We start from the raw sequence: 27,207 nt of genomic DNA on the forward strand, positions 1-27,207 counted from the left end.
GATCCATTGGGTAGATGATCCATTGGGTAGATGATCCATTGGATACATGATCCATTGGGTAGATGAATGTGAACTTAGTTCAGGCGAGTCTGAAATCCAGACTCAAGTTCGAATGAGTTCCTGAAATTGTAGATTTCAAGAATTCTTCTTTATCAATGTTGTCGACTCCTGTTAATATTTAGTATGAAGTGATCATATCCCCTCGCTTTGTTCATCCATCTTCTACCTTGGACTTATTCAACACCTCTAGCCTCTCCTCGTAGCTCTTGGGTTTTCAATTCCAGAAGCCATATAGTAGCATGTCTTTGCACCTTTTGTAGTTTAATTGATGTGCTTCTTCAAATACAGGCACCATACTACCGCTGCATATTACAATTTTGGTCTCACGAAGGTTGTGAAAAATTTATTTAGTACTTCGCCATCCATGTATTTAAAAGGGATTCAGAAGTTGAAAAGTGTAAGACATGTTCCTCGTACAATGTCCTATCTACTGAGTCACAGTTGAGCCTCTCAACTGAGTCACATCTAAGCCACACATCTGAGCCACACCTGAGCCACACACCTGAGCCACACACCTGAGCCACACACCTGAGCCACACACCTGAGCCACACACCTGAGCCACACACCTGAGCCACTCAACTGAGCCACTCAACTGAGCCACTCAACTGAGCCACTCAACTGAGCCACTCAAATGAGCCACACCTGAGCCACTCATCTGAGCCACACCTGAGCCACACCTGAGCACGCAAACAGCGACACGGGAGAAATCTGACCCTTGAGGGCAGGCAGGGATCAGGCAGTGAAAGCTCGCCCAGGTATGCAGAGAGGGAGAGTGAAGTCCAGATGACGAAGGTGAAAGTTGGTGGGTGTTAATGAGAGAGAGAGAGAGAGAGAGAGAGAGAGAGAGAGAGAGAGAGAGAGAGAGAGAGAGAGAGAGAGAGAGAGAGAGAGAGAGAGACAGAGAGAGACAGAGAGAGACAGAGAGAGACAGAGAGACTGCTGATGACTACACTCTAATCATTACATAGTCAGAAGAGAAAATGTCGATTGCTACGAAATTCATTTGATTAAGAACTTTCAGCAATTACTTCCTGGGTAAGTTTATGGCAAATTATATTTGCAGCAAATAGGACGATGATCATAACTATACTTCATGACACTTAGCCCGTGACAGGTGGAGAAAATCTTGAGCTCTGTGATGAGGTTAAGAACATTAGAATAAAGGTAACTGCAGAAGGCCTATTGGCGCATACGAGGCAGCTCCTATTTATAACCACTCAATCCCATTCATATTCATGTCCAACTCACGTTTGAAACAATCGAGGGACCCCACCTCCATCGTGTTACGCGGTAATTGGTTCCACAAATCAACAACCCTGTTACCGAACCAGTATTTACCCAGATCTTTCCTAAATTTAAACTTATCCAATTTTCAATTTATACCCATTGTTTCGAGTTCTGTCCTGTGTTGATACTTTTAATACTCTATTAATATCCCCTTTGTTTTGTCCATTCATCCACTTGTACACCTCTGTCATGTCACCCCTAACTTGTCGCCTTTCCATTGAATGTAATTTAAGCTTTGTCAATCTTTCTTCACATGACAGGCTTCTAATTTGCGGGATTAACTTTGTCATCGTACGTTGAACGCGTTCAAGTGAATTAATATTCATTCTATAGTACGGCGACCAAAACTGAACTGCATAATCTAAATGGGGCCTAACCAGAGTAAGATATAGCTGAAGAACACCACCAGGTGTTTTATTAGTAACGCTCCGATTAATAAATCCCAGTGTCCTATTTGCCTTATTACGAACATTCATACATTGATCCTTTGGTTCTAAATTCTTATTAATCATAACTCCCAGATCCCTTTAGCAATCTCAATACCATCTAGCTCGTATCTTACAACTATATCATCATTACCTAGCCTCAAAAGAGAGGAAGTTGAAAAGTTTCTTTCAACTTTCCTCAAAAGAAGGTTGACATCTTAAGGACCAAGTTCGACTCGTCAATGACTCGTCAGTCGCCGCAGCAACGACCATCACCACTTCAGTGCTCCTTCGATTGGCTTACAAGAAAATCTTTGTGGAGTACGATTGTTTTGAAGCTTAGTGGTTGTGGCAAGTGATTTTGTCAATGGTTGTACCGAAGTATTGCCTACCTGACCACACACTAGAAGTTAAAGGGACGACGACGTTTCGGTCCGTCCTGGTCCATTCTCAAGAATCGACTTGAGAATGGTCCAGGACGGACCGAAACGGCGTCGTCCCTTCACCTTCTAGTGTGTGGTCTGGTCAACATACTTCAGCCACGTTATTGTGACTCATCGCCTGCATATTGCTTACCTGTTACTTGTAATATTAATTCGACAAGCTGTCCCGAGCGTAGCTTCTGGTGAACCAGCGTATCTTAGTAGTCAAGCTAGTAGCAGTTATACCAAATAATGTCTTGAGTTTTACAAGACTTCACACCAGCATCCGTAGGTGTTGCAGAGATCTTAGCCTCAACAAAGTGGGCTAAGGTAATGATATAATTCCCCCGTCAACGGAGCCTCCCTCTTCACGCCGGGGATGTCATTTGCGTCTTCAAGGGTCTGCTTTAAGAAGCCCACGACAGGAACAAGGTGGCTAGAGATGAGAAAGTTTCCTTAACCTGACATTAAGTAGTGTTTCTGAACAATTTGGTTGTGCGCTGTATCTGCTGTTTCAGGCAGTTTGTGTGAGAGGGGGGTGGGGTGGGGAGGGGATTTCACTCAAAGATAGCATTCCAAGATGCCAGATAGCATTCTAAGATTTCACTCAAAGATAGCATTCCAAGATGTTTTTCCAAGATGCTATTTTAAATGGCATTCAAAGAATCCATTCCAAATGGTATGCAAAGATACCATTCCAAATGGCATTCTTAGTTACCATTTCAAGATGCTATTCCCACATACTATGCCCACCTCGTGCACACAGTGCTATTTGTCAAGCTGTCAGCTAGCCTCTCCACAGTCGCTTATCACTAGTTCTTGCAGACGGCGCTGAATATTAAGCACTAAGTGTAAGCCAGCACAGGAGAAAGTTGGAAATTAAGTGTACGAGAGATGGGACGCAGCATCCGGAAGTCGGGGGCCAGCATCTTGTATGTAATCGTGTAGGCACTCAGAATATTTCTCTCGTGTTGTGACTACTCCTCGTCTGGAAGCGCACGCCACTTTCTCTGTCTCGGGTATGTCTTCTCTGCTCTGTAAGATTTCTCTCCCCAACTTAACACACAGCATCTTACAACAACATTGTAATAATGTTAAACAGTAAGACAGCGTAGCAGTAAAAAGGTACCTGGGAGTTAGTCAGCTGTCATGGGTTGCTTCCTGGGGGTGGAGGCCTGGTCGAGGACCGGGCCGAGGAGACACTAAGCCCCGAAATCATCTCAAGATAACCTCAAGAAGTGTCTCTGCTGTGTTTTTTTTTTAATATATATGGCTTCATAATACCGATTCCTTTGACGATGATCAGCTCAACTCAAACCTTGGTCGAACCAACATGAAAGACAGTCCAGCTGGCAGATGTGAAGTGCTCTATAAACTTACACAAAATTTGAGGTGCAGCTCCTGGAAATAGATCAACCAGTCACTTTTTAATTGACCATTTGACGATGGACAAGAACTCTCGAATCTCTTTACGTATGTTGTGTTGCCCTCAGAAGCAAGGTGGTGATGCCATATTATATATATATATATATATATATATATATATATATATATATATATATATATATATATATATATATATATATATATGAATATATATTAGGTAGTCAGTATATATATATATATATATATACTGCAGAATGCAATCTAATTAATGTTCAATCCTGCCAAATGTATTGTAGTTCTCTCTAACTCACAGGAATCGTTTAATAATGACCTCAAATTAAAATGACTAGGCAGAGAGGTTCACGTAAAGAATTCTGAAAAGAATCCGGAAAATATCATTTCCTCAAAATGCCTCACTTGTCAATTTTTCTAATGTTATTAGAGACCTAAAAGTTAGAACAAATGTCTGTATGAATGAATTTGATCATCTTAATAACTGGTCGAAAACAAAGCTATTTAACCCTCTAGGAAGCGTTTTAAAAGTCAGGATTAGCAATGCAGTTCACAGCTTTATATTATATATATATATATATATATATGTCGTACCTAGTAGCCAGAACGCACTTCTCAGCCTACTATGCAAGGCCCGATTTGCCTAATAAGCCAAGTTTCCCGAATTAATATATTTTCTCTAATTTTTTTCTTATGAAATGATAAATCTACCCATTTCCTTATGTATAAGTTTATTTTTTTTATTGGAGTAAAAATTAACGTAGATATACGCCCGAACCTAACCAACCCTACCTAACCTAACCTAACCTATCTTTATTGGTTAGGTTAGGTAGCCGAAAAAGTTAGGTTAGGTTATGTTAGGTAGGTTAGGTAGTCAAAAAAACATTAATTCATGAAAAATTGGCCTTATTAGGCAAATCGGGCCTTGCATAGTAGGCTGAGAAGTGAGTTCTGGCTATTAGGTACGACATATATATATATATATATATATATATATATATATATATATATATATATATATATATATAACTGAAAACTCACACCCCAGAAGTGACTCGAACCCATACTCCCAGAAGCAACGCAACTGGTATGTACAAGACGCCTTAATCCACTTGACCATCACGACCGGACAAAATGAGGTGATAGCCGAGGCTATTTGAACCACCCCACCGCCGGCACTCGGATAGTAATCTTGGGCATAGCATTTTACCAAATCACCTCATTCTTTGGGGCACACGTGAGGAACACAAATGCGAACAAGCCTGAATGGTCCCCAGGACAATATGCAACTGAAAACTCACACCCCGGAAGTGACTCGAACCCATACTCCCAGAAGCAACGCAACTGGTATGTACAAGACGCCTTAATCCACTTGACCATCACGACCGGACAAAATGAGGTGATAGCCGAGGCTATTTGAACCACCCCACCGCCGGCACTCGGATAGTAATCTTGGGCATAGCATTTTACCAAATCACCTCATTCTTTGGGGCACACGTGAGGAACACAAATGCGAACAAGCCTGAATGGTCCCCAGGACAATATTTTCATACTTATTGTCCTGGGGACCATTCAGGCTTGTTCGCATTTGTGTTCCTCACGTGTGCCCCAAAGAATGAGGTGATTTGGTAAAATGCTATGCCCAAGATTACTATCCGAGTGCCGGCGGTGGGGTGGTTCAAATAGCCTCGGCTATCACCTCATTTTGTCCGGTCGTGATGGTCAAGTGGATTAAGGCGTCTTGTACATACCAGTTGCGTTGCTTCTGGGAGTATGGGTTCGAGTCACTTCTGGGGTGTGAGTTTTCAGTTGCATATTGTCCTGGGGACCATTCAGGCTTGTTCGCATATATATATATAGAGTACACTTTTAACAGTCAATGTCTAAGCTTGTATGGAAGTAAACAATGGTACCTTCAAAGTGCTGAAGGTAACATACGAATGTTATCCTTTTCTCTGAAGGAAATCATCCGTCCAGCAAACTCAAACGCAGTTTTTATTTTTATTATTATTATTATTTTTATTTTCTACCACAGACGTGGCCACACATTTACAATGCTAACTAGCACATATACATTTTCTTCTCTCCTCCATGGACAGAGTTAGAGATCTGATGAACATATAGTTCAGTGATTTATTGAACAATCAGCCACAGGTGATTGTAGTGCTTTTAAAATGTTAATCTAACCTACACACAATGCCAGAGGTAGACACAGTGCCACAGGTAGGCACAGTACCGGAGGTAGGCACAGTGCCAGAGGTAGGCACAGTGCCAGAGGTAGGCACAGTGCCAGAGGTAGGCACAGTGCCAGAGGTAGGCACAGTGCCGGAGGTAGGCACAGTGCCAGAGGTAGACACAGTGCCAGAGGTAGACACAGTGCCAGAGGTAGACACAGTGCCAGAGGTAGACACAGTGCCAGAGGTAGACACAGTGCCAGAGGTAGACACAGTGCCAGAGGTAGACACAGTGCCAGAGGTAGACACAGTGCCAGAGGTAGACACAGTGCCAGAGGTAGACACAGTGCCAGAGGTAGACACAGTGCCAGAGGTAGACACAGTGCCAGAGGTAGACACAGTGCCAGAGGTAGACACAGTGCCAGAGGTAGACACAGTGCCAGAGGTAGACACAGTGCCAGAGGTAGACAGTGCCAGAGGCAGACACAGTGCCAGAGGCAGACACAATGCCGGAGGCAGACACAATGCCGGAGGCAGACACAGTGCCGGAGGCAGACACAGTGCCAGAGGTAGCATTAGCAAAACCAATTAAGCCGTCAACAAATCCAATACAAGAAAGAGTAGCCAAAAACAGCAGCAGCAACAGATGCAGCACCAGACATTACAGCAAGTCACTAGCAGCAGCAACAGGTGCAGCACCAGACATTACAGCAAGTCACTAGCAGCAGCAGCAACAGGTGCAGCACCAGACATTACAGCAAGTCACTAGCAGCAGCAGCAACAGGTGCAGCACCAGACATTACAGCAAGTCACTAGCAGCAGCAGCAACAGGCGCAGCACCAGACATTACAGCAAGTCACTAGCAGCAGCAGCAACAGGCGCAGCACCAGACATTACAGCAAGTCACTAGCAGCAGCAGCAACAGGTGCAGCACCAGACATTACAGCAAGTCACTAGCAGCAACAGGTGCAGCACCAGACATTACAGCAAGTCACTAGCAGCAGCAGCAACAGGTGCAGCACCAGACATTACAGCAAGTCACTAGCAGCAGCAGCAACAGGTGCAGCACCAGACATTACAGCAAGTCACTAGCAGCAGCAGCAACAGGTGCAGCACCAGACATTACAGCAAGTCACTAGCAGCAGCAGCAACAGGTGCAGCACCAGACATTACAGCAAGTCACTAGCAGCAGCAGCAACAGGTGCAGCACCAGACATTACAGCAAGTCACTAGCAGCAGCAGCAACAGGTGCAGCACCAGACATTACAGCAAGTCACTAGCAGCAGCAGCAACAGGTGCAGCACCAGACATTACAGCAAGTCACTAGCAGCAGCAGATACAACACCCGGACCAGCCGCCGCCACACCACCACCACCACCGGAAGCACCACCACCGGAAGCAGCAGCAGCCACAGAAGCAGCAACACCACGACTCTTGTCAACGAACAAAGCAGAGTTATGAATATATTTTTGCTGTAGAGTGGTGGGGAGGGAGGGGGAGGGGGGAAGGAGAGGGGGGGGGGCCAAGTGTAGCTTTGTCGATCACCAGAAATGGGTGACAGCAAAGGGGAGAGGAGGGGGCCCTTTGTCGATCACCAGAAATGGGTGACAGCAAAGATGAGAGGAGGGGGCCCTTTGTCGATCACCAGAAATGGGTGACAGCAGAGAAAGGGGGGGGGGAGGAGGGGGTCCTAGGGGGGGGGCACGGTGCTTAATCTGTGTATTTACCTGTCAGGGGGGGGGGGAAGAAGTGAGGTCTATCTCTTAAGGTAAGATGAACGTCAGCCCCGCTCCTGTGCCAGGTAAGTCCACTACGGGCTCACCATAGCCCGTGCTACTTTGAACTTTTTGGTTCCGAGTAGCTGAATCTTAAACTACAAACAGCAACAGTCAGCTTGACTACAGGTGCTTATACACAAGCTGGACGCCACCATAACAGCTCCTGGGCCTTACCTCGTAGTAAGGCCCAGGAGATGCTGGGCCATATATCTGCTGAGCAGCTGTGGCACTCGCTATCACTCGCTATCTTGTAGTAAAGTGGCGTATCACTTCCTAATGGCTCATCTGGGCATCCGTACTCTCTCGTCCCAACCCTTCCAACTCCAACTATTCTATTTTCAGGCAAGAGAAGTTTTCTTGACCTGATTAAACATTGCCTTATGGTGCCCCCTTCTCTCTTTAGTGCCCTCTCAAGGGGGCACTAAAGAGAGAAGCTTGCGCTTGCCCCCTCAAGCGCAAGGTATTAGTACCTTGCGCTGGAGTTTATGTTCCCATCATACTAACTCATACTAACTCTGCAATGTTTCTCTCTTGTGCTTCGTTTTATCATTCAAAAAAACCATCATGTAAGGTTCTTCTTCTTCTCCTCCTTCTTAAAGAATGTAACACATGTTACTGGTTCCAATTTTCTATGTCTCATTCCCTCTTTTTTCCAACCACGTTCTCACCTGTGGACCTCTACAACCACGTTCTCACCTGTGGACCTCTACAACCACGTTCTCACCTGTGGACCACTACAACCACGTTCTCACCTGTGGATCGAACCCTGGTCCCTAGGTCCACGAATCTAGAGCGCTGCCAACTCAGTCAGTATGTGTGTGTGTGTGTGTGTGTTTGGGAGCAAAAAGAGCATAGACGTGAACTCTGATGCAGTCACGCTTACTTCTTCAAACACACGCACGAACACCACGCACGGACGACACGCACGGACGTACAACAGCAGACATCCTACCTGCCTGTCTGTCTGCCTGCCTGTCTGCCTGCCTGTCTGCCAGTCTGTCTGGCTATCTCTCTCACGCATACAGTTTACCCATAATTTGGAGGACCGAATGTATAAGATTTTATCAAGGTGTTACTCTCCTTCCACAAACGTAATTGTAGCTCTTCTCCCCCCACCACCACCTCCAACACTCCCCCCACACCACCTCCAACACTCCCACACCACCACCAACACCACCGTACTCTACGGGAACTCCTCCACCTCGTTCAGACTACTGGACGCAAGAGCCCAATCAGGTAAGGAAAAAAGTTGTAATTTAATGATAATATATTCACCGTTAACTGCGGTATATCTATATCTACAAAAGACAATGTCTGTCTGTCTGTATCTCTGCCTGTATCTCTGTCTGTATCTCTGTCTGTATCTCTGTGTGTACGTGAGTGGAGGCCAGATCCTTGTGGCTAACCTTGCCCAATTTTTCAAGAAGAACCCTGGTGGGTTATTGGAGTATTATATGCCAGTCTGGGTCAGATCCAGTGCCACACTAAGAAATACTGGCACTTATAGAAACCCCCTGCGATTTTCAGGTCTGTGTTTTCCCATTGAGTTTTGATGCTTCCATTAGCATTACTTTTAGGATTACAATATTCCATTGTGACAGAGAGAGAGAGAGAGAGAGAGAGAGAGAGAGAGAGAGAGAGAGAGAGAGAGAGAGAGAGAGATGGGTGAGTGAGGAGGAGCGTAGGGATGCTGGAGCAGAGGGAAGGAAAAGGGGAATCAGAGAGGGAGGAGGGGAATGAGAGGAGGGGATAGGAGATCGAGGGAGGAGAGGGGAAGGTGGAGAGAGGGAAGGAGAGGGGGGAGAGGGGGAGATGGGGGAAATGTGACGAGAGAAAGGCGAATACTGGAAGAGGGGGAAGAAAAAGGGATAGTGGGAGAGAGGAGAGAGACCCGGGCACCCACCGGGTACCCTACCTAGTTAACTATAAAATCTATACCACCATGTCGAATTTAGAACCATGGCGCCGCTGTATCGCCACAAAATTCCTGTAATAAACACAGGAAACACGCAACACCGGTTTCAAAATACAACAAATTATATCATGTGAACAACACGTTGGCCTCACCCAGCCACAGTGTGAACTACAGGTGTCGCAACACTCCGGAACACATCACAGCAACACATTACAAAAACGATAATCACCCACGGTAAATAGGAGGGTTTGCCCCGAGACTCTTAAGTGCTCAATAAGTTCATCAAGAGGATGCTCTGAATTGTTCACACCGTTCTCACGGGGTGGGGGTGTGGTGGGGGTGTGGTGGGTGGGGAGGAGGACAAAGAACAGGTGGGGGGGGGGGGAAGTTAAGATGCAGCTTCGTGACCCAGTGAGAGGAAGTGGGACTCTGGAACACTAGTACTACCGGCACTGGAGATCATTCCTTCCCTTCTCACTCAGCTAACAAAGGAATTTGCATAAAAACAACAGCTGACGTTTGTACTCACGTAGTTGTGCTTGCGTGGGTTGAGCTTTGGCTCTTTGGTCCCGCCTCTTAATTGTCAGTCAACTGGTGTACAGATTCCTGAGCCTACTGGGCTCTATCATATCTACACTTGAAACTGTGTATGGAGTCAGCCTCCACCACATCACTTCCTAATGCATTCCACTTGTTAACTACGCTGGCACTGAAAAAGTTCTTTCTAATGTCTCTGTGGCTCATTTGGGTACTCAGTTTCCACCTGTGTCCCCTTGTTCGTGTCCCACCCGTGCTGAAGAGTTTGTCTTTGTCCACCCTGTCAATTCCCCTGAGAATTTTGTAGGTGGTTATCATGTCTCCTCTTACTCTTCTGTTTTCCAGGGACGTGAGGTTCAGCTCCTTCAGCCTTTCCTCGTAGCTCATACCTCTCATTTCCGGGACAAGTCTGGTGGCATACCGCTGAATCTTCTCTAACTTTCTTGTGTTTAACTAGATATGGACTCCAGGCAGGAGCTGCATATTCCAGGATTGGTCTGACATAAGTGGTATACAGGGTCCTTAACGATTCCTTACACAAGTTTCTAAAGGCAGTTCTAATGTTGGCCAAACTAGCATATGCCGCTGATGATATCCAATTGATGTGGGCCTCTGGGGACAGGTTCGGTGTGATATCAACCCCCAGATCTTTTTCTCTATTTGACTCTTGCAGGATTTCACCTCCCAGATGGTACCTTGTGTTCAGCCTTCTGCTCCCTTCGCCTAATTTCATTACTTTACACTTTCCTGAGTTGAACTTTAGCAGCCATTTTCTAGACCATTCCTCCAGTTTATCCAGGTCATCCCGTAGTCTCTATCTTCATCTGTCTTGATTCTTCTAATAATTTTTGCATCATCAGCAAACATTGAGAGGAATGAGTCTATACCCTCTGGAAGATCGTTTACATATATTAGAAACAGGATGGGTCCAAGTACAGAGCCCCTGTGGGACTCCGCTGGTGACATCTCGCCACTGTGTGTGTGTACTCACCTAGTTGTACTCACCTAGTTGTTTTTGCGGGGGTTGAGCTTTGGCTCTTTGGTCCCGCCTCTCAACCGTCAATCAACAGGTGTACAGATTCCTGAATGTGTGTGTGTGTGTGTGTGTGTGTGTGTGTGTGTGTGTGTGTGTGTGTGTGTGTGTGTGTGTGTGTGTGTGTGTGTATGTGTACTCACCTAGTTGTACTCACCTAGTTGTGTTTGCGGGGGTTGAGCTCTGGCTCTTTGGTCCCGCCTCTCAACGGTCAGGGTGTGTGTGTGTGTGTGTGTGTGTGTGTGTGTGTGTGTGTGTGTGTATGTGTATGTGTGTGTGTGTGTGTGTGTGTGTGTGTGTGTGTGTGTGTGTGTATGTGTGTGTGTGTGTGTGTGTGTGTGTGTGTGTGTGTGTGTGTGTGTGTGTGTGTGTGTGTAATCTTAATCTCACAATGAAAATAACATCGCAGCCTCCTAAAATGAAGGTATTTACTTTAACGAAGAGGTCGTTAAGTACGAGTATGTCGTGATGGACCACCAGAAAGTACAGACTTTTGTATTACTGAACTTGGACGAACACCCGAGAAATTTCATACTTACGTTGCTAATAAGACCTAACCTAACCTAACCTAACCACCTTAAGCCTAATACTCGCTAAAGTCTAATACAGTACTTGTGTGTACTATACTAGGAATATTTAGGTATAGTTTTATCTTTATTCAATCCGGACGCAATAAAAAAAGTACGAAAAGTGTCTTACTGGAGTTCCATATCGTGAGGTTATCTTGAGATGATTTCGGGGCTTAGCGTCCCCGCGGCCCGGTCCTCGACCAGGCCTCCTTTTCGTTCATGACTACATCCTGGTACTTTCGACCACATAGCTACAAAAAGTGCCATCATTCAGGATGGGTTGGACAGTTAACAACAAAGCGATGTCATTTACCTAGAAAAACAGAGTTTTATTAAATTTCTTCCTTAAACAATTCAGCAAAAATGTATTAGTTAAAAACGGAATAGATTAGTTTAAACAACAAAACGAACAAACAAAGTTGTAAATACAAGTGCAAAAAAAATTGCAATGTGTAAATCTGCAACACACAACTTCTCTGGATAGACGGTCGCGATAGACTGGATAGACGATAGAGCAGAGACGGTCGCCACCACACACAGGTTAGTGTGTGGCCACTAACCTGTGCTAGCCACACACACTAACCTGTGCTAGCCACACACACTAACCTGTGCTAGCCACACACACTAACCTGTGCTAGCCACACACACTAACCTGTGCTAGCCACACACACTAACCTGTGCTAGCCACACACACTAACCTGTGCTAGCCACACACACTAACCTGTGCTAGCCCCACACACTAACCTGTGCTAGCCACACACTCTAACCTGTGCTAGCCACACACACTAACCTGTGCTAGCCCCACACACTAACCTGTGCTAGCCACACACACTAACCTGTGCTAGCCACACACACTAACCTGTGCTAGCCACACACACTAACCTGTGCTAGCCACACACACTAACCTGTGCTAGCCACACACACTAACCTGTGCTAGCCACACACACTAACCTGTGCTAGCCACACACACTAACCTGTGCTAGCCACACACACTAACCTGTGCTAGCCACACACACTAACCTGTGCTAGCCACACACACTAACCTGTGCTAGCCACACACACTAACCTGTGCTAGCCACACACACTAACCTGTGCTAGCCACACACACTAACCTGTGCTAGCCACACACACTAACCTGTGCTAGCCACACACACTAACCTGTGCTAGCCACACACACTAACCTGTGCTAGCCACACACTAACCTGTGCTAGCCACACACTAACCTGTGCTAGCCACACACACTAACCTGTGCTAGCCACACACACTAACCTGTGCTAGCCACACACACTAACCTGTGCTAGCCACACACACTAACCTGTGTGTGGCTAGAGGCCTATAACCCTCAGGAGGGTTATTAAGGGCGCCGCAATAGCTCACTGACCAGCCAGTAATTATACCTTCGTCCCGAACATAAGGTAGACTCCCTGAGTATACTAGCCGCCGAGAAGTTAAGTATACTTCTCAGAGCGGCTTTCACACACACACACACACACACACACACACACACACACACACACACACACACACACACACACACACACACACATAATCAGACGACAAAGACTTAACATTTCCGCAAGGAACACTAACAAACACCTCCACCTGGTGTCCGTTGAACAAACTTATCATCATCCAAGAATTAAATGTTCTTGCAGCGGCGGCCACTATATCGGGGGTTCGCGGCCACAACGGAACTATGGACTCTGAACTCCCAATTCCTTAGCATTTGTTTTCAAATAACACTAGAAACCCGGTAGGGAAAATTACTCATATATTTCCTCCCCTACCACCTCGAATCAGGATGAGGGTTGAATACCCTTTCAACACCGATGGAGTGAGGCGTTCTGTGAAGTGTTACAGGACCTGGTATATGGCGCTGGAGGCCAGCGGTGGATATTGGCGCGAAAAAGTGTCTTCGCGAGAAATACTCGACTCAGCAACTGGCGGGACTCGTAGTAGCGGCGCGAGAAGTCGATCCAGTCAGTCTGTAGCTGGCTGTGGTGAGGGGAGGGTGGCTGCTGCCTTGCCGTCCTGGACCACTATTTTTTTTCCTCGTTTACCAGTCAAATCTGACTTATTGCTGGATTTGTTTTTGTAAATAAGATGAACTGATATCTCCGACGCGGAACACGCGGAACGTTCGGTGTCTAAGAGGAAAAATTCCCAACGAAAGGTGTCACGGAAAAAAAAAAGTTTATTAGTGAGAAAATATCAGGATTTTATGTTTTTTGAAAGTATCAAGTGTTTCAGCTGAAGAGCTGCTGGTACAGGAGGTACAGGTCAATAACTGTAGCTTTTGTTAGGAGCCCGTGGAAGACGGCCCGCTCCTTCCCCATTACCTCCTTCCTCACCTGCCAATTACAGGTAAGTCCTGCCCTCTACGGGGTGACCGCTAAGGGCCCCTTATGTGGCCGCCTCCGTCTGTTTTGAGGTAATTAACGACAGCGGCTGTTGTGTTATTGGGAAGTAGGTGTGTTAAACTGTCTTGTGAGAACAGGTTAAACTGTCTTGTGAGAACAGGTTAAACTGTCTTGTGAGAACAGGTTAAACTGTCTTGTGAGAACAGGTTAAACTGTCTTGTGAGAACAGGTTAAACTGTCTTGTGAGAACAGGTTAAACTGTCTTGTGAGAACAGGTTAAACTGTCTTGTGAGAACAGGTTAAACTGTCTTGTGAGAACAGGTTAAACTGTCTTGTGAGAACAGGTTAAACTGTCTTGTGAGAACAGGTTAAACTGTCATGAAGGGAACAGGTTAAACTGTCATGAAGGGAACAGGTTAAACTGTCATGAAGGGAACAGGTTAAACTGTCATGAAGGGAACAGGTTAAACTGTCATGAAGGGAACAGGTTAAACTGTCATGAAGGGAACAGGTTAAACTGTCATGAAGGGAACAGGTTAAACTGTCATGAAGGGAACAGGTTAAACTGTCATGAAGGGAACAGGTTAAACTGTCATGAAGGGAACAGGTTAAACTGTCATGAAGGGAACAGGTTAAACTGTCATGAAGGGAACAGGTTAAACTGTCATGAAGGGAACAGGTTAAACTGTCATGAAGGGAACAGGTTAAACTGTCATGAAGGGAACAGGTTAAACTGTCATGAAGGGAACAGGTTAAACTGTCATGAAGGGAACAGGTTAAACTGTCATGAAGGGAACAGGTTAAACTGTCATGAAGGGAACAGGTTAAACTGTCATGAAGGGAACAGGTTAAACTGTCATGGGTGAACAGGTTAAACTGTTATGGGGTGATCAGATTGAACTGTAATGGGGTATAGGTGTTCAACATCATGGAGAACAGATGTTCAACATCATGGAGAACAGATGTTCAACATCATGAAGAACAGATGTTCAACATCATGGAGAACAGATGTTCATCATCATTATGGGGAACAGGTGTTCAACTTCATCGTAGGCAACACGTGTTCAACATCATGGGGGAACAAGCGTCCAACATCATCATGGGGAAACAGGTGTTCATATTAAAAAAAATAATGCATCATACTACCAACCCGTTTTCTGTGTAAACTCTTTACATTTTCTAATTCTACTTTATTATCCTGTACTTGAAAAGAAATGTTGACATTTGTATTAAATTATTTATAGCTCAGCATTGTCAACATATTTATAAGTTCTGTCTATTGTGTCTTCGAGTCAACGCTTGCTAAATATATAACGTTATATTTTTAAATATAACATAGAGAATATGTGGTAGAAATACCCTAAGCTACCTTATGCCTCAGGGATACTATTTTATCTCAATAAACTTGAATGAGAGAGAGAAAACGGGCTGTAACCGTGACTAAGGTGATGACAGGTCCCTGTCATCAGTTTGGATGCTGCGAACTGGTAGATGTTCTCTGGGGACATCCAAATGATGCTGAGGAACTGGTAGATATTATCTTGATACCCCTATAAGATGCTTCGAGCTAGATGATTATATTATATATATATATATATATATATATATATATATATATATATATATATATATATATATATATATATATATATACATACACATATACACACACACACCCGAGGAGACGCTGTTCGATGTTGGCAGCTAGTAAATATAATCGGTTTATCCGGCTGATTGATCGTGAGACATGCCCAGTTTATCCGGCCGCCACAGCCACCGTGCACGGACCGTTAAATAACCAGCACTAAGCTGAACCGGACATAGAACACAATTCATTCACAATTCGAGAAACGAACCCCAATAAGCCTCTATTAAGAATCCAACAAAGAGGATAATGACTTTGTTTACAATTCCGGGACTTTCCTTAATGTAACTGGATTTTTTAACATTAACTCGATTAAAATAAGAAGTAACGCAAGGGACACACACACACACATTAAGATATATTAGAAAGAACTTTTTTAGTGTCAGAGTGGTTGACAAATGGAATGCATTAGGAAGCAATGTGGTGGAGGCTGACTCCATACACAGTTTCAAGTGTAGATATGATAGAGCCCAATAGGCTCAGGAACCTGTACACCTGTTGATTGACGGTTGAGAGGCGGGACCAAAGAGCCAGAGCTCAACCCCCGCAAACACAACTAGGTGAGTACAACTAGGTGAGTACACACACACATCTAGGAGGTATATACTACTTATACCGGTTTTATCGGACTGATTACAGGACTATACAGCATCCTTGCAGGCGTGGCAGTAGGGTATTGTGGTGGCCTTGACGACCCTCACTCGACTGGGTACTGGTGGACCAAGAGCACGGCAATAAGAGTTGTTGTTATAGATTCAGCTACTCGGAACAAGTTCCAAGTAGCACGGGCTATGGCGAGCCCGTAACAATAAGAGGCTGTGTTCGTTCTCTCTCGGGGTCACGAAGTGGGTTATTATGCCAGGATATGTACCGTGGCGCCATGAGGCAGCCAGCGGCGGAAACAGGAAGCCCGCGGGGGGAGAGGAAAAATTAGAGCCCAAGTGAGGCGAAAACACTAATAAGAATAAGCGATTTTCTCGTGAGTGGGGGTCGCTATCCCCCTTTCCCCCTCCCCCAGCACTTGAGGGGGTCGCTATCCCCCCTCCTCCAGCACTTGAAGGGGTCGCTATCTTCCCCCCTCCCCCAGCATTTGAGGGGGTCGCTATCTTCCCCCTCTCCCCCAGCATTTGAGGGGGTCGCTGTCTTCCCCTCCCCCAGCACTTGAGGGGGTCGCTATCCCTTCTCCCCCAGCACTTGAGGGGGTTGCTATCTTCCCCCCCTCCCCCAGCATTTGAGGGGGTCGCTATCCCCCCTCCCCCAGCACTTGAGGGGGTCGCTATCCTCCCCCCCTCCTTCAGCATTTGAGGGGGTCGCTATCCTCCCCCCCTCCCCCACCACTTGAGGGGGTTGCTGCCCCCTCTTCCCCCACCACTTGAGGGGGTTGCTGCCCCCTCCTCCCCCACCACTTGAGGGGGTTGCTGCCCCCTCCTTCCCCCCACTACTTGAGGGGGTTGCTGCCCCCTCCTCCCCCACCACTTGAGGGGGTTGCTGCCCCCCTCCTCCCCCACCACTTGAGGGGGCGAGGGGGATTCGAGCAAGACAAAGTAGTATTCTCTCCCACATACATCACCAGTGTGTATTTTTCAGACTGTTTAATATGTTTTGTTTTAGTGTTCTTCTCGGTCGTAATTTCTATGTTCTTACCTTCGTCAATTTTCAATTATATTTCTTGATTTTGAGGTAATAATCGGAAAAGCAAGAGTCATGTTATTTTTTTTAGAACACAAATTACTTTTCTCGGGTCTTTGAACGTGACTGTTAGGAAATTAGGATTTTTTTTTAACGTGCGCAGTGTGGGGGGGGGGGGGGGGTCGTGCGAGCGCAGTGTGGGGGGGGGGTCGTGCGAGCGCAGTGAGGGGGGAGGGGATCGAGCGTGCGCAGGGGCTGGGTTTTGAGGATATTAGACAAGTTCGTCAAACAGCTGGTAGTGATGGTGTTTGTGGTGTTGGTGTGGGGATAACATGGTGGTGACGCCTGTGGTGGCGGCGGGGGTCAGCGGCGACACTGTAGGACACAAGGCGAGGACACATAGGACACAAGGCGAGGACACAGGACACAAGGCGAGGACATAGAACACAAGGCGAGGACACATAAGACACAGCTTGTGAGAAGGGCTTACACCCGATCCTCAGGGGTGTCCGCCCACTCCGCTACCACAGCGAGACTTGGGTGGGGGGGAAGAGTTGGGGGGGGGGGGGGGAATTAGGCATAATGGGGGGGGGGGAGGAGGAAGGGGGGGTGTGATGATGGGGGGAGACATGACGAAAAACTAAAGCACAACCAGTGATAACGAGTAATCATTACAGTGAAGACAAGTAAGGGGAATAGACGAGCATGGAAGCATAACTGAGCAATTATTATTATTTTTTTTGTCAAGGGTTAGGTCATTGCACTTATTAAAACACATTAAACTAAAACAAATATTTTAAACCAACAAACAAAAAAAATTGTTGCATAACAAAACGATCAATAGAGCATTACAAAAAAGGAATAATAACTACAAATAACGAAATATATATATATATATATATATATATATATATATATATATATATATATATATATATATATATATATATATATATGAATGACTGCAGGAATAACAGAAAACAATTAATTTCGGCCATACAAGTGTTACCAGACCGTAACAGGATAAATCACGCCCGAGGCACGCCGGTCGTCGTGTCCCCAAGACATGATCAGGAAGGGCGTGATTTACAGGGTATCTGGCACTACTGCTCCTGTCAGTGCCAAGTGCATCATGTCTGTAAAGCCATGCTGGATGTCTGCATGTCTGCGGGGGGGGGGGGACGAGGAGAAGTATAACTGGTGATAAAGAAGGAACAGAAGGTAATGAGGGAAGAAGGGAATAAAAATATACTAGAAATATAAAAAGAATATAGTTACGAAGATAAGGATATAGTTACGAAGATAAGGAATAGACAAGTTACATAATGAAGTTTAACTGGGCGGTAAGTTGGGTGCAAAACCCGGACTGTGTAGGTAAGAGTTGGACAAAAACCTGTCAGATAAACGAATTAATTAAATATGCCCAGATCGTAAAGCGAGTGAGAGCGAGCAAGCGAGAAAGCGAGAGAGGAGAGGGAGAGAGAATATGTCGTTACCCAAGTATTTTCTACTAATTGCGACTAGTCCGCAAAGAATGTGATTACGTAGTCACCAAGTGTGAGTAGAGAGCAGCTCCGGAATCCCTGGCAGCACCCAGCAGCTCTAGACCCAGCACCCAGCAGCCCCCAGCACCCAGCAGCCCCCAGCACCCAGCAGCCCCCAGCACCCAGCAGCCCCCAGCACCCAACAGCCCCAGCACTCACTATCGCCTCAGCACGAAACATTCCCTTATAAAGTCACACCTGTGGAGAAACTCAGCATAGTAGCTGCGTATGAATCTTAAATATATTTCTCTCAAATCCGTCTGAGAATGACCTAAATAGTTGCATCTTCCTACGGTGCAGCAATGTCGCTTCGTCTGGGTGACTTCTGGCTCTTATAAGCTCAGTGGCGTTCCAAGTAACCGGGAGATCCCAGATCCCACAGAAGGAAAGGTTAGCATTATTTTCCTTTGTTTCTGTAATGAAGATTAATGAGAGGTGAAGGGGGGGTAGAAATAGCCTAAGCTACTCTATCCCTTTGAGATGTATTTATTGCTTATCTCAATAAACATACTTGAACTTGAATGAGAGGTGTGTGAACGGAACACTCGAGGCAGAACACTGTTGTAGATGCACAGGATCTTCCCGGAGTGACGACTCGAGTGATGGAGTTCACTCTCATCCAATCAGCAGTTGCCCATGGATGCAGGTCTCACTGCACACAAGACCGTTTTAACATCAACCAGTTTTAAAACCAACCTAACCTAACCGAGCCTCACAGAGCCCAACCTCAATCAAAACCAACCTGGACCCAACCCAACCGATCCTAACCAAAGTCAACACATCCTTGAAATTGAAATAAGTTTATTGAGGTAAAATACACACAAAGGGATGAGGTAGCTCAAGCTATTCTCACCCCGTTCAGTACATCGTGTTAATACATACATAGACACACATCACAAGCAATAAACGTATTACCGAACATTCTGAGAGATAAACATATACATGTCCTTCAACACATCCTAATCTAGCGATGTATACGGTCTAGACAATCAGAACTAGCTTGGCGAGCTTTGACCCCAACCATAGGCACGCTCCGCCTGGATCACTACCTACCAGCCCTTCAAATTTCCCTGTATTATTTTCATGTTATCAGTTAATATAGAGGACAAGGAGTCACAGGGACGCTCGCTCAAATCCCCGCATTGATCTAAATGATTCTCTCGTGGAAGCACATATTGATCCTTGTACAGCATCAGCGATGGGACCATCCCGAGAGGCGATACACGAGAGAAGATTAAGAAACTGGAAAGGCTGAGAATGGAAACAAGCCTGAAAAAGGAGACAATACAAACATTGTTTGAAATTTCCCCCCTTGAACCACTAGTGAAGGTCTGAATACTTTTGTATATCTCCTTCTGGAGATAAAATCTTTAATTGGAAAAAAGTATTTCTCAAGGTGGTTCTTGTGGTGGAAAGGCTGACTGTCACGGTGTGGCAGACTTTACCGTCAAGATCTGTAGCAGACAGACACACACACACACACATACACATACACACACTAGGGGCCTGGTAGCCTGGTGGATAGCGCGCAGGATTCGTAATTCTGTGGCGCGGGTTCGATTCCCGCACCAGGCAGAAACAAAGGGCAAAGTTTCTTTCACCCTGAATGCCCCTGTTACCTAACAGTAAATAGGTGGGAGTTAATCAACTGTCATAGTGTGGGTGTGTGTGTGTGTGGTGTGGAAAACAAAATTAGTTAGTAAACAGTTGATTGACAGTTGAGAAGCGGGCCGAAAGAGCAAAGCTCAACCCCCGCAAACACAACTAGGTGAATACATACACACACACACACCCACACACCCACACACACACACATACACACACATACACACACACACACACTGACCTTCCTCGTTTGTGAGGGAGACAGGGCGTGGAGGACGCCACTCCCCCTCCACTTGGTTGACTCTTGTTACAGATTGTGGCTACTTTATTGTTGTCGAGGGTTGTGGTAAGTGGATGTGGGTTGCTTATTGTCGGTGTGCGAGGTGACTGGTTGGTGGTGTGTGGATACGAGTAGTTGCTGTAGGTGGATGTAGGAAGGCGGCATGCTGTAGGTGGATGTAGGAAGGTTTGGATGTAGGCGGATGGATGTAGGTGGATGTAGGAAGGTTTAAATTTGTTTGCGTAAGGTGACTTGCTGTAGGTAGATGTAGGAAGGTGGGTTGCTGTAGGCGGGCGGAGGTGATCAGCTGGTGAGAGTGAGGCTGCTGAAGTCTCTACATTGCTCTTGTCGACTCTTAAACGATACCTCAGAAATGTCCTCAAGGCAGGTATTTTTGTGTGTGTATAATACATAGTTTTTTCTCGCTAAAGTAGAACTGAAAATCTATCCTGAGCGGCTAAAAATGGGTTGCATACACTTGCATGTTGGCGGCTGTGTCTGAACACTGCGCGTACCACAACAAAATCACTATTACGTGACATATCTAGAGAAAATCTGGTTGGATCCCTGCGGTCCTGCTTCAATAATTTCAAAATATCATCTGTAAATTTGTTTAATCCAATTTCATAGCTTGAGCACAGAAAAAAATCTATAATAAAATGAAAAATCCCAATTTAATAAAGACTCCAAAGCCCAAATATTATAAATCCCTTATAATGGAGTAACAATTGTCGGCTAAAGTGGGTCTGCAGCTTGTCAGGATTGGAGGTCGGTGTAATCAGAAGCCATTATCAATGACAGGAGTCGCCAATCAGTGTGCCCAAGATTAGGTGTGACCCCAGTGTTTAGTCGTAATGGCGGTAGAAATAGTCAACCCTTGTGTTGATACTCTACTCGCCGGAGAGCTTAGAGAAGACAAGGGTGCCAGGAGCCAGATTCACGAAGCAGTTACGCAAGCACTTACGAACGTGTACATCTTTCCTCAATCTTTGACGGCTTTGGTTACATTTATTAAACAGTTTACAAGCATGAAAACTTGCAAATCAACTGTTGTTATCGTTATAAACAGCCTCCTGGTGCTTCGGAGCTCATTAACTGTTTAATAATTGGAAACAAAGCCGCCAATGATTGAGAAAAGATGTACAGGTTCGTAAGTGTTTGCGTAACTGCTTCGTGAATCTGGTCTCAGGACATTATACAATTAGGCGGGAGGCAAGACGTAGGGGCGGTCCGGCTACGATGTGGACATGAGGCGTAGATGTTAACGTAGGTGATGGAGGTGGTAATGACGCGGTCGTCGGTGATTTTTAATGGTGCTCTGTCCCTCTCCTTATATCCCTCGTCTTACCCAGCTTCTTCTTTTCTGTGCTCCTTCTAACCTATCATCTTTATATCACCTTCACGTACCCACCTCCTCAGACTCCTCTTGCAACCTCTTATTTCCCACTCTCCCCCAGCGCCCCCTTTCCATCTCTCCCTCGCCCCCCTCCCAGCGCCCCCTTTCCATCTCTCCCTCGCCCCCCTCCCAGCGCCCCCATTCCATCTCTCCCTCGCTCTCCCCCCCCCCCGTACACTCATCCTTCTTCCTGCCTCCCATTGCCGCCTCCTTCCCTCCCCCTGGTGAACACTGCCCTCAGCGGACACCACCGGAACTCCTTGTTTTCTTATGGAAATCCTCGCGTCCCTCGGGAGCCTCGGCGCGTCTCACGTCGCTACGTGACTACCATTACCTTTCTTCCCCCCTCCCTATATCCCCCCCTCCCATTCCTCCCGAGGCAGTCAACCATCACCCGCGTGTCTACCTTGTAGACTACTGTCACTACCACCATTTCCACAACTCTCTCCCCATCACCATCGCCACCAACACCTCAATAATTACAATAGCAGCGGTCACTACCTCCGGAAGACCCGACCCTCTCCCTCCCCCCCCTGGCTTGAGGAGCGGGACCAGGAGGAGGGGGCGAGGGGGTCGAGGGGGGGGGGGGCGAGCGAGATCAACAACCCGGCCATAATGAGGGGGGGGGGGCGCGTGGGCGCGATCCCCCCCCTACACTACAACTGTCTTGAACTAATCTTCAGCCTCCTTAGCTCGGGCCGGGACCCACCCATACACCCCCTCGTGTGTATGGGGGTGTCTCCCATGTCTTCAATCTCCCTATAACTTCCCAGCAACGGATAAGTTTACTCTAACCCAGGTTAACAGTAACTATGGGTGAAAGGTAAACTGCGGTGGGGCAAGGTGGAGAAGGGGTTATCTTGAGGTTATCTTGAGATGATTTCGGGGCTTTTTAGTGTCCCCGCGGCCGGGTCCTCGACCAGGCCTCCACACCCAGGAAGCAGCCCGTGACAGCTGACTAACACCCAGGTACCTATTTTACTGCTAGGTAACAGGGGCATAGGGTGAAAGAAACTCTGCCCATTGTTTCTCGTCGGCGCCTGGGATCGAACCCAGGACCACAGGATCACAAGTACAGTGTGCTGTCTGCTCGGCCGACCGGCTCCCATATAGCAGGTTAGTTCTAAGCGACCCATTGGTCCGGATTCAGGGCAGCAACGCAGCTCAGTTAAGCACAACGCCTTAAACGGAACACCTTAAGCAATGAATAAGTCACAATAACGGAGCTGAAAACTGATAACCCACCTCACATGTAATGAACACGGTTGTCGACGGTTGATCACGTTACCTGATCAACCAGGCTGTGATTCACACGTCAAGCTGCGAGCAGCCGCGTCCAACAGCCTGGTTGACCAGTTTAACAACGAGGTCGAGGACCGGGTCGCCGAGACGTTGAGCCCCGAAATCATCACAAAGTAAGGTAACGATTCGGTCCGTCCTGGACCTTTGTGCCAAGTCCTGATAAGGGTCCAGGACGGACCGAAACGTTGTCACATTTATTGACAACAACAAAAACGTTGTCACAGTTGTTTATGTATACTTCGGGACACATCAACGGGAAAAGGTATACCTCAGGACACATCAACGGGGGAAAGGTATACCTCAGGACACATCAACGGAGAAAGGTATACCTCAGAACACATCAACGGAGGAAGGGTACACCTCAGAACACATCAACGAGGAAAGGTATACCTCAGAACACATCAGCGGGGAAAGGTATACCTCAGGACACATCAACAGGGAAAGGTATACCTCAGAACACATCACCGGGGAAAGGTATACCTCAGGACACATCAACAGGGAAAGGTATACCTCAGAACACATCAATGGAGACAGGTATACCTCAGAATACATCAACGTCGGCGCCTACACCTCACGGGTCGCAGGTGCTAAACACATCATCAATTAGTATAAAACTAAGAAATCCATCTTGACAAGAACGTTAGAGGTGAAGATTACTGTATAATTATGAAGACTGAAGTGTAGTGGTGGGCTGGGAGGAGGCGGAGTGCACGCCTTCACGGGCTGACAGAGAACACAATGGTGTGTGTGTGTGTGTGTGTGTGTGTGTGTGTGGTGTGTGTGTGTGTGTGTGGTGTGTGTGTGTGTGTGTGTGTGTGTGTGTGTGGTGTGTGTGGTGTGTGTGTGTGTGGTGTGTGTGTGTGTGGTGTGTGTGTGGTGTGTGTGTGTGTGGTGTGTGTGTGTGTGTGGTGTGTGTGTGTGTGTGGTGTGTGTGTGTGTGTGGTGTGTGTGTGTGTGGTGTGTGTGTGTGTGTGTGTGTGTGTGTGTGTGTGTGTGTGTGTGTGTGTGTGTGTGTGTGTGTGTGTGTGTGCGTGCGCGTAAAAGACATTGCAACATTCACTAAGAAAAAATGCGTCTGTATTGCCCACTCACCAATATACCGCTGGAATGGTATTGAAAATTAAACCCATACGACATAAACCCAGAGTCTCCACGTGCTTTAGTCGAGTGGAAAGCGTTCTTTAAACCGTAATAAGGTAATTATCAGGACAAAACAATAAGACCATGCAATAATGTGAGACCCCAGCACTTAAAACCATCGGGAATCGAACGCCGACCCTGCATGTAGCAAGATCGTCACTCAACCAACCAGGCCAGGTAGCTGGGTATTCTAACACCGTATATATATATATATATATATATATATATATATATATATATATATATATATATATATATATATATATATATATACTTGTTTAAACAAGATTTCACAAAGTAAATCGGCGCCCAAGATTGTTTACCCCGAAGTAAGACTTCCGGTTGAAGCCGTCTCCTCCGGATGGAAACCTCTGTTGGTCTTTAAGTTCTCTGTGTAACCTCTGTGGCAGGGAAGCAGGAGGTGGGGGGGGGGGGAGAGGAAGAAGGGAGGAAGATGTATGCTTTCTGTATTTGTTCATTGATGCAGGAAGAGGAGGGAGAGGAAATGGAGAAAGCAGATGAAAGCTCAGAAGGTGAGCACAGGGGTTAGTCGATGGCGGAAGATGTTCATTGGTAGGAGAGAGTGAGGCTACAGGAAGTTGAACGAACGGGGGGAGAGGGGGAGAGAGAGAGAGAGAGAGAGAGAGAGAGAGAGAGAGAGAGAGAGAGAGAGAGAGAGAGAGAAAGAGAGAGAGAGAGAGACAGACAGACAGACAGACAGACAGACAGACAGACAGACAGACAGACAGACAGACAGACAGACAGACAGACAGACAGACAGGACAGACAGAGACAGACAGAGACAGACAGAGACAGACAGAGACAGACAGAGACAGACAGAGACAGACAGAGACAGACAGAGACAGACAGAGACAGACAGAGAAAGAGAGAGAGATAGCACACTGATTACCGAAGGAACACACCTCGTACAAGGAGAGAGCCTCATCTAGCACCAGAGTACTACTACAGAGGCACAAACTAAGCCACACTCCAGGAGAAGCAAACATTCCCCCAGTAAGAGCAGCAGTAACCTGGTCCTGTAGCTGGGAGCGCCACCGGGACCACAGCCTGGGGGGAAATGGTCCTAAGCCGAAGGGCGTCACCCATTTGTGCAGACCACAAGACAAGGTACGATGGCTGTGGAGACCGTAGCGGTGATGGTGATGGCAGCGGTGATGATGATGATGACAGTGATGGTGATCTATCATTGTTTTTTTCTACCACAAACATGGCCACACATTTACAATGCTAACCAGCATATAATCAACATCTTCTGTCCTCCATGGACAGAGTTAATCATACAGTTCAGTGATTTATTGAACAATCAACCACAGAAGGTGATTGTAGTGCTTTTAAAATGCTAATCTAATCTACATACAAATACATAAATACACAGATTTACGTCTGTCCTACATAAACAGTGTTCGATGTGTGTTTTTACAGTGTCATTAATGTACATTTACAAAAGTGAAATGCAATTCTGACCAGCTTCCACATACCCTGTATACACATACATTATATATATATATATATTATATATATATATATATATATATATATATATATATATATATATATATATATATATATATATATATATATATATATATATATATATATATAAAACAGCGGATTTATCTCTTGCGTTTTTATTTTGTTTAATCTTGTTCCTTGGGCCCAGCACCGGAAACTCCCACGTATTTGGAAACCAAATTACTGGAAAAACGCTCAATGCTGAGAGGCTGCCGAGGTGAGGAAGATCTAGCGGAGGACCCAGCCACTGGCCACGGTACGCCTCCCACCGGGATGTCCCATGTGTCCCTCCCACGTACCACAACCCCCACTTTACGTGGTGGTACACCACTCCTGCCGTACCTCATCCCCCACTTGGAGTCGTTTAAGAAGGACATGAGAGCGCTAGTCATCAAAATATTGTATCATAAGAGGAGGAGGTCGCCACGAGGGCCCAGACTGACTGAGAGTCAACAAGATAATGAGGTGACAATATGGAGACTCATCACGGAGGAGGAGGAACAACTTCCTCTCACCGGGATAATGATGTTACGACTCCCAGCGCAGGAAGGAGGCCGCGCCCTGGGCTTCTTTGCGGACCGCTGCCGCCTCAGGAAGACGCCGCCCTCGTCTCTCTACCGCGCCTCCACCACCTGCTGTCAAACCTCTACCCGCCCTGCTGTATCCCACCTACTACAGTACCTCCCCCCATTACGTTGCCCTCTAACCAGCTGTAATGCTACCTGCTGAGCTACGCCCCCTATCCCCACCTGCTGTACCTCATCCTCATATTTTACCGTCACCCGCACCAACCACCACCAGTAACTTCAACGCTGCGACAAGTAGTAAGCCGACCAGCACAACACACCGTTACCTGCAGCATCACCTTGTCCCACTCCAGAGCAGATGCAGCCTCAGCAGCCACCTCTCAGATCTCAGTCATGCCCCGAGGCCTCAGATGGGTCAGGATGCTTAGTAACTTGGCTAGTTGGTTTCAAGTGTGCATCAACAGCCAGGCTAAAGAACTCACGTTTATACCAGCATGAACAAAGGAAGGAAGGAAGAACGGGGAGAGAGAGAGAGAGAGAGAGAGAGAGAGAGAGAGAGAGAGAGAGAGAGAGAGAGAGAGATAGTAGTATCTACCTTGGTAGCAGTATCTACCAAGCCCTCTCACTACATAAGCGTTTAGCTGCGC

The 27,207-nt window shown here is 46.4% G+C and overlaps 3 protein-coding genes across 4 annotated transcripts in view; 2 read left to right on the top strand and 1 right to left on the bottom strand.

Annotated features, from left to right (window-relative positions):
• Positions 1–27,207, bottom strand: part of LOC123745051 (unconventional myosin-IXb) — a 327,701-nt gene that overhangs the window by 149,492 nt on the left and 151,002 nt on the right. The window lies entirely within an intron of this gene.
• LOC138353329 (E3 ubiquitin-protein ligase RNF12-B-like) lies at positions 5,790–6,359 on the top strand. Its single transcript, XM_069306207.1, has one exon. The coding sequence runs from the start codon at positions 5,790–5,792 to the stop codon at positions 6,357–6,359; it is 570 nt and encodes a 189-aa protein (XP_069162308.1).
• LOC123745052 (serine/arginine repetitive matrix protein 2) overlaps positions 13,597–27,207 on the top strand; it is a 166,709-nt gene continuing 153,098 nt past the window's right edge. For both annotated transcript variants that reach the window (XM_045725338.2, XM_045725339.2), the window contains exon 1: positions 13,597–13,963. The gene's annotated coding sequence lies outside the window, so the exon portion shown is untranslated. The remainder of the gene's footprint in view (positions 13,964–27,207) is intronic.

Source organism: Procambarus clarkii, chromosome 57 (genome assembly GCF_040958095.1).
Source record: "Procambarus clarkii isolate CNS0578487 chromosome 57, FALCON_Pclarkii_2.0, whole genome shotgun sequence".
NCBI lineage: Eukaryota > Metazoa > Arthropoda > Malacostraca > Decapoda > Cambaridae > Procambarus > Procambarus clarkii.